Source organism: Candida albicans, chromosome 2, assembly GCF_000182965.3.
Source record: "Candida albicans SC5314 chromosome 2, complete sequence".
NCBI lineage: Eukaryota > Fungi > Ascomycota > Pichiomycetes > Serinales > Debaryomycetaceae > Candida > Candida albicans.
The window spans coordinates 2,217,265-2,230,185 of record NC_032090.1 but is presented as its reverse complement, the minus strand read 5'-3'; the positions used below and the strand labels follow the sequence as shown (position 1 = coordinate 2,230,185).

General features: G+C 41.3%; 6 protein-coding genes across 6 annotated transcripts; 3 read left to right on the top strand and 3 right to left on the bottom strand. All coding sequences in view use genetic code 12, as the record gives it.

Annotated features, from left to right (window-relative positions):
- Positions 1 to 1,701: 1,701 nt before the first annotated feature.
- Positions 1,702 to 2,871, bottom strand: CAALFM_C210870WA (uncharacterized protein; the record flags this gene model as incomplete). The annotated part of the gene is made up of 1 exon (XM_712079.2): positions 1,702 to 2,871. One exon carries the CDS (start codon positions 2,869 to 2,871, stop codon positions 1,702 to 1,704), a length of 1,170 nt encoding a protein of 389 aa, XP_717172.2.
- A 449-nt stretch (positions 2,872 to 3,320) lies between these two features.
- Positions 3,321 to 4,406, top strand: CAALFM_C210860CA (uroporphyrinogen decarboxylase; the record flags this gene model as incomplete). The annotated part of the gene is made up of 1 exon (XM_712078.1): positions 3,321 to 4,406. One exon carries the CDS (start codon positions 3,321 to 3,323, stop codon positions 4,404 to 4,406), a length of 1,086 nt encoding a protein of 361 aa, XP_717171.1.
- Positions 4,407 to 4,664: 258 nt separating this feature from the next.
- Positions 4,665 to 6,278, top strand: CAALFM_C210850CA (uncharacterized protein; the record flags this gene model as incomplete). Its single annotated transcript, XM_712077.1, has 1 exon — positions 4,665 to 6,278. One exon carries the CDS (start codon positions 4,665 to 4,667, stop codon positions 6,276 to 6,278), a length of 1,614 nt encoding a protein of 537 aa, XP_717170.1.
- Positions 6,275 to 8,665, bottom strand: RDH54 (DNA-dependent ATPase; the record flags this gene model as incomplete). Its single annotated transcript, XM_712076.1, has 1 exon — positions 6,275 to 8,665. The coding sequence occupies one exon, from the start codon at positions 8,663 to 8,665 to the stop codon at positions 6,275 to 6,277; it is 2,391 nt and encodes a 796-aa protein (XP_717169.1).
- A 108-nt stretch (positions 8,666 to 8,773) lies between these two features.
- CAALFM_C210830WA (uncharacterized protein) lies at positions 8,774 to 9,022 on the bottom strand (the record flags this gene model as incomplete). Its single annotated transcript, XM_019475277.1, has 1 exon — positions 8,774 to 9,022. The coding sequence occupies one exon, from the start codon at positions 9,020 to 9,022 to the stop codon at positions 8,774 to 8,776; it is 249 nt and encodes an 82-aa protein (XP_019330822.1).
- A 266-nt stretch (positions 9,023 to 9,288) lies between these two features.
- On the top strand, positions 9,289 to 12,921 carry CAALFM_C210820CA (tRNA methylation protein; the record flags this gene model as incomplete). The annotated part of the gene is made up of 1 exon (XM_712075.2): positions 9,289 to 12,921. The coding sequence occupies one exon, from the start codon at positions 9,289 to 9,291 to the stop codon at positions 12,919 to 12,921; it is 3,633 nt and encodes a 1,210-aa protein (XP_717168.2).

The following is a 12,921-nucleotide window of genomic DNA, read 5'->3' as shown; positions in this document are numbered from 1 at the left end:
AAAGATGACAAAAAAATGTCGTAAAATCGGCCAAAACTGACTAAAACGGGCTCTAGCTCAACAACCAAAARAGGCATCGACTTCTAACCTTGATAGGTAGAATCTACAGAGTGAGAGCTATCTAGTGGTGCTTTAAAAAGTGCAAAAAGTGGGTATCTACCTACTGTTTTTCCGCCTTTTCTACTCACCCACCTTTAACCGCGCATATCTCGGCAACCAGTGCTCCGTTTGCTCCCAAACACAGCCCATCATATTCCCACACCCCTAAACAACCTATATAAGCCCTAAAAACCCATAAAAAAAACCCCAAAAAAACTTGGTAAATTTTTGTCATCTTTTTTTGACARCTTGTAAAATCTTTGCCATCTTTTTTTTCGCGCCTAACAAAATTTGTTAGCAAAAAAATTTTTGCCATCTTTTTTCCGCGTTTCCATTAGTATGGATGCTTGAGATAGTTGATTGACCGTACAGATGTTTGAATTGGGTAGGGTGTTGTTCAACTAGAGAGTTGTTTATTTGAGAAATTTGTATTTGAGGTTCGAGTAGTTGTTCATACTGAGAGTATTTTAAAATAAGAAGAGAGTTCCAAACTAGGGGGGTTGTTCAATTAGAGTGCGGTTTAAATTTACTGGTAATTGTAATTTAAGTTCAGGGAGTTGTTCAAACTCAGAGTGGCTCATTTGTGAAGAGAGTTCCAAAGTAGTTGTGTTGTTGTTAAATCTGTGTTGAGAGTGGTTCAAATCAGAGATAGTTCAAGTTCAGGGAGTTGTTGAAATTCTGAGTAGTTCAAAACGAGAATAGATTTCCAAACTAGTGGGTTGTTGTTGAATTAGTTTTGAGAGTGGTCTAAATCAAGGGTTGAGTTCTTGGTTCAGGTAGTTGTTCAATTTCAGAGTGGTTGAAAATGATAGGTGTTCCAACTTAATTGTACAGTTATTCAATTTTGTCACCCGGTTAATACATTTGTTGAAATCAGCGATACACTGTTTCACAGGTGTAGTTTTTAAGAGAGATATTCAATTACTGAGTGGTTCATTTGAGAGTGTGTCAAATTGGTTGAATTGGGGTTATTAAATCTGCTTTAAATCAGAGATAGTTCWGGTACAGTGAGTTGAGAGTTCTAGAGATATTCAAATTGATCACCAGATTAAAGCATTTGTTGATATTGCTGCAAATTAGAGCAGTAAGTTAGATCATTTTGAATTGGTTACAGAACTGCTAGTGTGGGCTAACGAGTGGGTTAATTGTTGTGGTGATTACAGCAGGGGGTAGTTTTAGAGTGGTTCRGCTTGGTTAGGCAATTGATAGTGTTAGCTWGATCTTGAGGGATTTTTGAATTCGGAGTTGMTAACACGTAGAAATCACTCTTGTTGGYAGTTAGACTTCCGTAAATTAAACCAGTGCCCCTCTCCCCCCCCTTGGTTAGTCTTGGCTGGGGCTACATCTGAAGATRTCCAAAAAATTTTGGGAAAATTCAACACTMTCTCTGATRAAGAACCTTCGGGATGAAATTTGATCGACAAATTTCTCTTCACCTGTCGTTACCGCGTTTTTATGTAAGCTTTACTGTCATTTTTATGATCTGATTACTCCTTGAATGACTTTTCCTCTACAACTGTGCTTGRTGTCTTATAGACATGGGTTTATCCTCCAATTCAGAGTTTCTGGCCTACAGTTAGTCTTGCCATTCGAGGTGTCTCTCTATACATCTACATGCTTTACTTCCCCTACTAACCCCCTCTCTTTGTTCGCCCAAGTCACCCAGTTCGGACTATAATGCACCACCTCCTGGTAGGCCGGCACCATATCCCCCCAGAAACACTCCACTTCCACTCGCATACCCCCCTCATCATCGATATCGGGCAACCACTCAAACCCAACATGATAGTCCTTGTTCCAGTCCAACTTATACAATTCTAGCTGGCTGATCCCATTGCGGTCCTTGTAGATGTAGTTGCCCTTCTCTCTGGAAAACCCATCGGGTATAGCCTTAAAATTGTTCCCAAACTTGCCTACCACCACTGCTTTGACTCGGTCTGGCGGAAAATGCACAGTGCACATTCTGTTTTCGGGTGCAGCAATAGTTATGGCACCAGATATCAACCCATACGACTCGGCTCGTGGTTCAGTAGTTACCTCCACAGTCAAATTTCCTGGGGTTAGCCCACTCTTGTACTTGCACACCTCCAACCCATCAGCCAAAGCCTCACACTCAACCTTGGCATGAGTCGTCTTCACCAGTGGCATGTCCCGTAACACATCCTCCACAAACCCTTGTCTCCCATAAACCTCCACCATATCATTCTGGCTAATCCTCTCTATAAATCTCAATTTCATCGGACTACCCTGGTTAAACGGGTGCACAGCCATACTCATCAACACCCCAACCACCGCCACCACCAGTAACCCCAAGACAATATACCGATTAAACTTGGTAATAAATGGCACAACAGGCAACACCAAAAACTGGGAAAACACCACCACTATCCAATAGATAAGGTGTTCAGAGGCTAGTGATTCTTGCACAGTCTTATTGACTCCTTCTAATACTAGCCACCCCGAATTGTAAACCACCAACGATGATATTGGCACAATAAGCAAATACTGCAACGACCAGTCATAGTTATGCTCCACCAAAGGTTTCTCAGTATCCCGTTCATCCTCTGTGCCGTACCTCTCTTCTTCCCCACTCAACAATGGCTCATCACCACTTCTGACCCTAGTGATGGTCTTATACTTGACAACAACGGGGTGCTCATGTAGCACCAAATTAACCCTAGCTAGGGCAGATATTGGGCGTGGCAAAAAAGTGGTGTACACCGCAGGCTCCTCCGAATCGTCAACAACCCCAAAATCTATCGCATTCGACATCACAATTTGGGACTCACATTATGCTCCCCCAAGTGTGCCATTAACCCCAGATTATTGCTCTCATAATACCTGGCCAAGTATCTTCTCTCCATATCTTTGATTCTATCAATCATGGACTTGATCCATCCACGACGACTCCAAAATATCTTTCTCTGGCTTGTCGGTAAACTATTCCGTAACCACAATGGTCAAATTAGCGATGTCTTCCTAGACCTAACACCACAAACAAATGCATTTGGATTTGGTGGGGGTACTCTATCTGATGACGTATCTTCTTCCAGCATTAGTCTTATCTGATAGATTGCTGTGTTTTTGCTGAACCGAGAATTTTATCTTTTTTTAAACATTCTAGTCTCGCACAAAAAAAAATTTCGTGTCGAGCTTGTGAAAAAATCTTATTTATTTGACCAATTTCGCCAACAATTCATCCATCCCACACCACACGCAAGATGCCAGAATTCCCTCCATTGAAGAATGACTTGATACTTAGAGCAGCCAAGGGTGAAAAGGTGGAAAGACCACCGATCTGGATCATGAGACAAGCTGGTCGTTATTTGCCAGAATACCACAAAGTCAAAGGTAATAGAGATTTTTTCGAAACTTGCCAGGATGCAGAAATTGCATCAGAAATCACCATTCAGCCTGTTGACCACTTTGACGGCTTAATCGATGCAGCCATCATCTTCAGCGATATCTTAGTCATCCCCCAAGCAATGGGTTTCGAAATCAACATGGTTGAAGGAAAAGGTCCGGTTTTCGCTGCTCCATTAAGAACCCCAGACGATTTATCGAGAATAGATTTGAAGCCAGACGTAAATACCAAATTGGCATGGGCATACAAGGCTATTACATTGACAAGAACCAAATTGAACGGCAGAGTTCCACTTTTAGGGTTTGTTGGTGCACCTTGGACGTTGTTGGTGTATATGACCGAGGGCCAAGGATCAAAAATGTTTAGGTTTGCCAAAGAATGGATCTTCAAGTACCCAGAAGCTGCTCACAAACTCTTGCAAGCTACCTGTGACGCCTGTGTTGAATTTTTGGCGCAACAAGTCGTCGCTGGTGCTCAAATGGTACAGATTTTCGAATCATGGGCCGGCGAATTAGGACCAGACGATTTCAATGAGTTTTCATTACCTTATTTGAAACAAATTGCCGCAAAATTGCCTCCAAGATTGAAAGAATTGGGTGTGGAAGAGTACATTCCAATGACCGTCTTTGCCAAAGGCGCATGGTACGCGTTAGATGATTTATGTGATTCTGGCTACGACTGTGTGTCCCTTGATTGGTTATACGACCCCAAAAACGCTGTTAAAGTTGTCAACGGAAGAAGAATCACCTTACAAGGTAACTTAGACCCAGGTGTCATGTATGGATCAGACAAAGTAATTGCTAAGAAAGTCAAAACAATGTTGGAAGGGTTTGGTAAGCAAAATTACATTATCAATTTCGGGCACGGCACTCACCCATTTATGGACCCAAAGAAAATAGAATTCTTCTTACAGCAATGCCATAAAGTTGGCGAATCATTATAGGATGTCTAACTTCTTCTCTTAACCAATAAAAAATTATTACTATTCTATACAATTGTAGTTCCACCCAAGAAAACTTGACTCAATTTTATGCTTATTTGGTTGAAAATTGTAGAGAAAAATTTGACCACCACTACAAAGACGATTCAGTTCTACTTAAATAATAGCTGTTCCAAGCATTGATACTACATATACTTTGCTACACCTTGATTTGAAAAAATTTTTTTTCTCAATTTTCATTTTTTCTTTTTCTTCCACGCCATGGAAGACTTTTACATATACAACCTACTGGACAAGGTGATCAACTCACTTGAGTTGTTGTATTTCGATTCAAAAACCTCCGAAAGCGTCAAGGCAGACGAACCACCAAAAACACCACAACCACCCCCTAATCAACACGACACAGAATACTATAAATCAGATTTATACCGCTATAACCTAAAACGAAAACTCAATGATTTGCCACCAGTCACCGAACAACAGTTCGATAAACTACTTGAAGAAGAATCCATTGAAAGTTTATCGGGGTCCGACGACGAAAGCGACGACGAAGACAAGCTACAACACCTAATACAAAAGTTGGATGTAAAAGACGACGACAACGACGACGAATCCACAGTGAGCCACCTCAACACCAAATCCCCATTCATCCTCTTTGGCTCGCCATTGGTTCCAGCAGACAAAGCTATTGGGGTCTATAAGGCAGTTTTCTCACCCTCGCAACTCGACAACCCAACCGAAAGTCTCCACTTCCCCAAAACCGGCAAATCAGCATTATTTATGATTGGAGGCGGCCATTTTGCCGGTGCCATTATTTCCCACACACGCAAAAACACTCGTGGCAATGCCCCCACTACCAAAGAGTCTATCCAGGAACAAGCTGTCGACATCGTTCAGTCAAAGACATTCCATAGGTACACCACACGAAGAAAACAGGGTGGCTCCCAAAGTGCAAGCGACAATGCCCGTGGCAAAGCCAACTCTGCTGGGTCCAGTATAAGAAGATACAACGAACAAGCATTGATCCAGGAAGTTAGAGAGTTATTGCACGATTGGAAGAATCAGCTCGCAGAGTGTACTGCCATCTACATACGTGCAAATGGTGCATCGAACCGAAAAGTCTTGGTCGGCGAGGGGTCTCCCATTCAAGCCAACGATCCAAGACTAAGGGGGTTCCCATTCACAACCAGAAGAGCTACAACATCAGAGCTAAAGAGGGCGTGGGTGGAGTTGACTCATTTGCATGTAGTGGACATGCCAAAAGTCGAAAAGAAAAAGGAAACACCAAAGAAAATCGAAAAAACTACCGTCTCACCACCGCCACCACCCACAAACACATTATCCACTGACCTCATTACTCTTTTGAAAAAACAAAAAGCACCAAAGTTGATTAATTTTGTCAAACAAAACAGTATTGATGTCAACGAGTTTAGGCTCGACTACACCCACACACCGACATTATTGCACTATGCTGCTGCAAATGGTCTTGGCCATATGGTGCAAGTCCTACTCGTAAACCTCAAAGCCAACCCCATAGTTTACAATGCCGCAGGAAGAACCCCCGCCGAGGTTGCTGACACCTCTGCAAGAAAAGTATTCCAAATAGTCAGACACAAATTAGGCGAAGAGTATTGCGATTGGAACGCCGCTAAAGTGGCACCCCCCAAAAGCAAAGAAGAGATAGAACAAGAAGAACGCACTTTGCATGAACAACTTGAATTGGAAAAGAAACAATTGATACAACAAGAGTTGACCAAGCCAGAACCTAAAAAAGTCACACCCAGTTTCGACTTGACCGGACTTAGCGATCAACAGAAAATGAGAGTATTGAGAGAACAACGAGCTCGCGCAGCCGAAGCAAGAATGAAACGTTAATTAGTTACTCTCAGCATTATAAATGTAATTGGCAATTGCTTATTTTCATAGCTTGAATTGTTAGCAATTCGGTGTAGCGCAGAATCAAAATCCAAATTACGGTTCACCTCTGGATTGTAGTGTCGATAATCGTTCAAGGCAAATTTAACAGCCGTCCTCTTTAGCGCCTCACCATCGTCAATCTTCTTCTTAAGCTCTAATGCAGTAACCCATGCTTGTTTTGGGGGTGGTTCGCTTTCCTCTATGGTTGGCTGACTCAACATCGACCCGTCGCCCTCACACACACACTCTAATAAATCATGAGTATTGGATATTGTCGATGTATCTATCTCAAAAATATTCTTCAAATCATCATTGTCAAACACATCAGATTTGGACGTGGCGTCATTGTCCAAAAACTTGGAACTCAATTTGTTCTTCACGAGCTGTCGCTGAAAGATTTTCTCGTCAATACACCCCGTGGTGAATAGCCTATAAATGAAACACGGTTTCAATTGTCCGTCTCTGTGAATTCGCGACATCGATTGCAAATCGGTCGCTGGGTTCCAGTCATTGTCAAACAAAATCAACCTCGAAGCCCCGACCAAGTTGATCCCCATCCCGCCAGATTTCGACGACAATAAAAATACGTTTATGTCGGGGTTCGTGTTAAACTGATTAACCAACTTGCTACGCACATTGTTGGGGGTCGACCCATCTAATCTCGAAAATGTTAGGCTGACCTTGCGCAAAACCTGTTCCAACAAGTCCAAAGTCTTGGTGTAGTTGGAAATTAAGACAATCTTTTCCCCAAGCGAAGCAATTTCCAATAGCAACGGCACAAGAATGTTTATTTTACCGGATGCCATCCCCAAATTAAACTTTTCTTCAACAATCTTTTTAAATAACTCGTCGTCGGCCAACAACGAAGGGGAATTGCAAATCTTTTTAAACAAATTGATCATGGTAAATGCCTCAAACTGATTAAATTTCTTCAAGTTGGTTATATAGTCGAACAACTTGAGCTGCAACGATGTAGGTGGAACAAACAACAAAATGTCAGTTTTCTGTGTCAAGTAATTAGCCAAAATCGCTTGTGTACGTCTAAGAATAAAACTCTGAGTCAATTCAATCAACTGCTGCGATATCTCTTCACCGCGTTTCTTCACTTCAGGGTCAAAACAGTTGATATCTCGGGCCCTAGATATAGGTGTTATAAAGTTTCGCTGAAACAATTTTAGCTCGGGAAGCACACCCGGGTTGAGAAACGAGATCAACGTGTGAAACTCTACCAACTCGTTTTGAATCGGCGTACCCGTCAAAACAATTTTCTTCGGAATATTGAGCTTGATAAGATTATTCAATACTTTATTTGCACTATTCTTCAAACGATGGCCCTCGTCACACACTAACAAATCAAACTTGACCGCTGAGAGTTCATCAAAATGTGCCACAAGTTTTTCATAATTCACCACTAACACTTGGTACACATTCAACTTTCCAAAATTGAGTATATCCTGTTTCTCGTTTGACATTGGGTTGTTGAGCGTCAACACGTTTAGCTTATTAGCACCTAACCATTTCCTAAACTCCTGTCTCCAATTGGAAATAAGCGTGACAGGACACACCACCAATACCTTATTTACCACTGCACCTTTTTCCATAAACGGGTTTTGTTTGAGCAACGTCCAGATTGTAGTGATTGTCATCAACGTTTTCCCCAACCCCATTTCATCTGCTAACAAACACCCGTGCCCGCCAAACCCACGGTACCCCATTAAACACTCATACATAAACTTCACACCTTCAACCTGATGCGGACGAAGCACTTTTGCCAAATGTGGATCGATATTTACTTTGACATAATCTTTGGCTTTTGGAGGAGGAGGCAACGCAATGGCATCGGCACAATCGTCATAAAGCGGTTTCCGACTACTAGCTGTGGGAGGAGCAACCTTTTTGAACTGGTGGGTAACACGTGTCACTGTCTGGGAAGTTGAGTTAGACCCTACTTTTTCGTCTAATTCTAATTCATAGGGTCCCACACTAATCACGTCGTCAAGGTTAGGTGTCGCAGTAAACACTCTTTTCCCCATAGGTTTGCCATCAGAGTTCTTGATAGATATCTCGCATGCCCCATTCTCAAGCTGTTTAATCACGGCATACCCATCACCGTCCCATGTTTTGTTCTTCTTTGAAGTTTTCTTTCTCCATTGGATCACGTATTTTGTTGAGCCGGGATCGGTAGTCAAAATCTTTGCAGGTTTAGGATTGGTGGTAGTGGGCAATTTTCGTTTTACTACTTTCTGCACCACCGCAACACCCCCCTTTATTGGTCTAGGAGGCCGAAACGGAGCATTAGGTCGAACATTCATTTGATCTGTGGTAAAAAAAAAAAGGGTAAACATTCTGATACGCGTTTGACAAAATTCTTTTTTAGTCGAGCAAACAGAGCCTGTTAGAAACTTTGGGTTTATATTAACAAATTTTTAAACTATAAAACTAAGTAGACAGCGCTACTTTGCATAACCGTTGATGGTACTAATATCCATGCCAAAAACATAATAGTATGCTCTGGAGATTGCAAACATGATACTTGAAGGCAAATAAGCGTAGATCCCATAGGCAACCAATAAGGCAAACATCAATACAAACGTATGAAGTAGCATGGTTTCAGTTGTCGTAAGCATAACAAATGGAAAATGAAAGTAGTACATGGTATACAATCTACCAAACGATTTGGGTTTCTGTTGGACTTGACTCATATTTAGGGACGAACTTTGCTGCTGCTGTAGATGAGTTGATAAAGGTTGACGATCGATTTTTTTTCTCGTTTCTGTTTTTTTTGTATCGTATGCACAGCAATACCATACGAACTGTCCATGCTCTACTTCCTGGGATGTGCCACCCCTAGCTATACTAATACCAAATTTATCTTGTACATGCAATCTGTTGGCCCATTTTGGGCATCGCGAAACGAGATAAAACAAAAAAAATTTTCACTGTTCTTTCCATCTTGTAATCACCACCCATGCTGCTAGTCCCAACCGAACTCAAATCGGTGAAAAAGTCACTCATTGAGACCAAACCACCTATTGAAAATGATGTCCAACAAAGTTTACGCTATTTGCTTTCCCATTTAAACCTGAAGGAAGAAAACGACAAGGATAGAGTTCTTTTCAACGATGCATTATCCATTTGCTTATTAAGGTATGACCAATTTAACAACACCCTCGAAAGCTCGAACACCCTTTTTGATTACATCCTCACCCATGTAAATAGAAACTATGCACCATTGCAGAACTCGTTGAACTCGGTTCTTGAAAAGTTGGTAATGTTCCAAAATGCCGACATTCCATTGTGGATCGACATGCTAATGCAGCAGCCACTAACAAAAAACCTTTTTGTATTATTGGAAAAACTACTCAGAAAACTCCCCGACAGACTGTTTTTCATTCTAAAGTATCCCGACTACCCCATGCAAGCAATGAGTATGTTCACCGACAACGTCGCCAATGCCATCAGCAAAACCCTTATTGCCATATACGAAAATTGTGAGAACACAGAGTCATGGTACAAGTCCTGGAGCAGCATAATTGATTTGCAGAATGATAATGTCAGAACCAATGTTATTACTCATTTATTACCGGGATTATTACGTGTCAACCCACAAGCTTTCCCCTTTTTGCTAGCAGATTGCAAGACCAACTTGAAAGCACTAGTCAGTATTTTGAGTATGGGCCAAAAACTAAAACTCATCAAGTCCTTAGAAGTTATCGATCAAAAATCATTATTGGAATGTCTCGTACATGCAGATAGCGCCATTCGTATGGACGCTCTACAAGTTCTCATTGGCGATAAAAAAGAACCTCTTACAAAATACATTTTCCAAACCATCGAGTCAAACCACTTGATGGAAATCAATTTGAACGAAGCAAACCACCAAGACAAGTTCATTAGTGCTATGCACCAGTTTATATCTGGAAAACTCAGCGACTGCTTGAATGGGAAGTTTGGCGAAACAGTGCAAACCGAAACCAGACAGTACTTTACCAGATTCAAAACATTGTTAGTCAGCCATTTGGAGACACAAAACAACTTTCAACAAAAAATGGGAGCCATCACAATCCTCAGTCAAATTCATTCAAAACTCGAAAACATTTTCAACCCCAATGTCGTCAAATTGTTGATTGAGAACCTTTTTTCAAATTATAAACTAGTACGGGAGTCGAGTCTAGACTTGCTCTTACAATGCAACAATGTTTCAGAGTACTTTAGCAACCACAAAGCTTTGGCTAGTAAAGCGTTTGCTATTTTGCCAAGATTGGCTGGAAGAGAAAGCGAAGGTGCGGCGTTGGCCATAACATTCTTAGCACACCATGCCCAGGACTTGGACTCTTTAATGGAAAGACTATACAGCGGTCTTGGTAAAGAATCGGGTGAGCATGGCTATCTCCAGGCTCTTGCTACCATCAACAACAAATTGGGGATATGTGGAGACTATCGTCTTCAACTTGAAGCAGCCAAGCAAGCTACTAAACGAATGACCGACATTCTATCAACCGAACGAATTGCTTATTCCAATGAACAAGAGTTTGTCACATCAAAAGAAGTTGTAAACTATTCGTGGAAAGTGTTACAGAATGCCAATGACCTATTTCTTCTGTTGCTAAAACAAAGACGCGAGGCTGACGATGTCGTCGAGTGTTTCTCCCTTGTGGTCGAGCAGCTACACAATATCAAGTTTAGAGCCGCTATTTCCTCACTGTATCCGACCATGATTGCCATAGCACGATTGCTCGATGGAAAGGTGACGGAATACATAAAACAGGAAATCCAATATATCCCCACAGAGAGCAAGCAGTTGGTTACTAGAAGGTCTGGCGGACTATTATACGTTATCCCAGCTTTGCTAATCGCTTCAGAAAGAAATAAAGAGGTCGTTGATTACGTATTTGATAGTTTATTTCAAATTGCCAGCTTGCCATACGAGTCAGAGTCCAAACAAGATTTACCACAAGTCCATGCGTTCAACACTTTGGGCCAACTATTCAAAGAAAGCCAATTGACAAGCGACAGCTCACCATTTACCGAAAGAGCCCTCTTACTTTCCTTAAAGCACTTTAACGCAACCAACTGGTCGGTCAGAAACTGCGCATTGATGTTGTTTGGTCATTTGGAAAAGAAAATATTTTCTGGTGCAAAAGTCAACTCAAAGAGGTTTTTTGCCCGTTTCAAAAACATCGAGGACGTGTTTATTGATTATTTACTGTGTGGACAAGACCAGGTCGTGTTTCCTATACTAATCATGTTGGAGAAATTGGAATTTGCCAACACCTCCTCAAAGTTGAAGAAGGCAGTGACAAATTTGTTGTCGAGAGCTTCCTGGAAAGTACGTGAATTGAGTGCCAAAATCACTGCTGCCATGCTAGAAGCCGACGAATTTAGAGAGTTTGTCACCACATCCCTAAACACCAACACAAGCATGAATGCTTTGCATGGGGTAGTACTTGTATTGAAACATCGACCCATCACCATCCACATGGATTTGGCGTTTGGAAACTTTTTCGTTGCCAAAGAGTATATTGAGGTTCTAGACAAAACTGGCAACAAAGATACATCTAAGCTTGGACCATACTTTTGTCAGCTTATCAAAACCAGGGATTGTTTCGATGGTGGGAAACAACTATTCCTTGAAACACTAGCGACTTACTTAATAAAGCATGACGAACCAAATAGGGAACATTATATCAAGTTATCTCTCAGATCAGACTACAACAACGTCCACAACAAGGTCTTAGACTGCATCCAGCACCATAAAATAAACTGTCCGGCATTAGTGAGAGAGTTTATCGTGTCCACAAACTTCCAATACACCAAGGTGAAAGCATTAAAGTTATACACGTCAATGGAAGATATTTTACCAATCCCACTTGACTCCACACAGGCATCGTTTGTGTGTTTTTCCAGATTTGTCGACAGCAGCAACAAGAGCTTTTACGAGAAATGTGTTGTAGCAACACATCCAAGCAATGAAATTGATATCAGACTCATGGGATATAATGCAGTGTTTACATATTTGGAAACGTGTCTCGACAAAACAGGGTTCCTATATTCTAGCTGTTTGCTTTTATGCTTTGAACGAGGGCTTTTTGATGACGACGAAGATATTAGAAACAAAGCCAACAGTTATTTGGCAAAGGTGATAAACTGTGGCCATGTGGCAACAACATATTTGACATACCAATTCCCTATTCTAGCAAAGTCCATTTTGAATGAAAAGTATTACAATGAGCTTGTAGCCGGGATGATTGAAAGAAACACACTCGACACAAACTTGGATCACGAATTGGAAGACTCCCAAAAAGAAAACCTTTACTCCTTTGAAAGAAACAACTTTTATAAAAATGAAATTGACTATACACGATGTCTTGCAATGTTCCCGATAGATAAGCAAAAACTTTGCCATGTCAAAATAAAAGTATTACACGACATAGAGTACTTGAAATCGTTTAGAGAGCGGCAATCCGACAAGGTCGAGAATGTCCCTCGCGACTACATCCTTTATGACTGTTTTGCAAAGACACAAATCAATGCACAGATAGTTGGAATTACTGATTTGGATACACAGTTGTTTACAATCGGGTTTTGCAAAATGGGATAA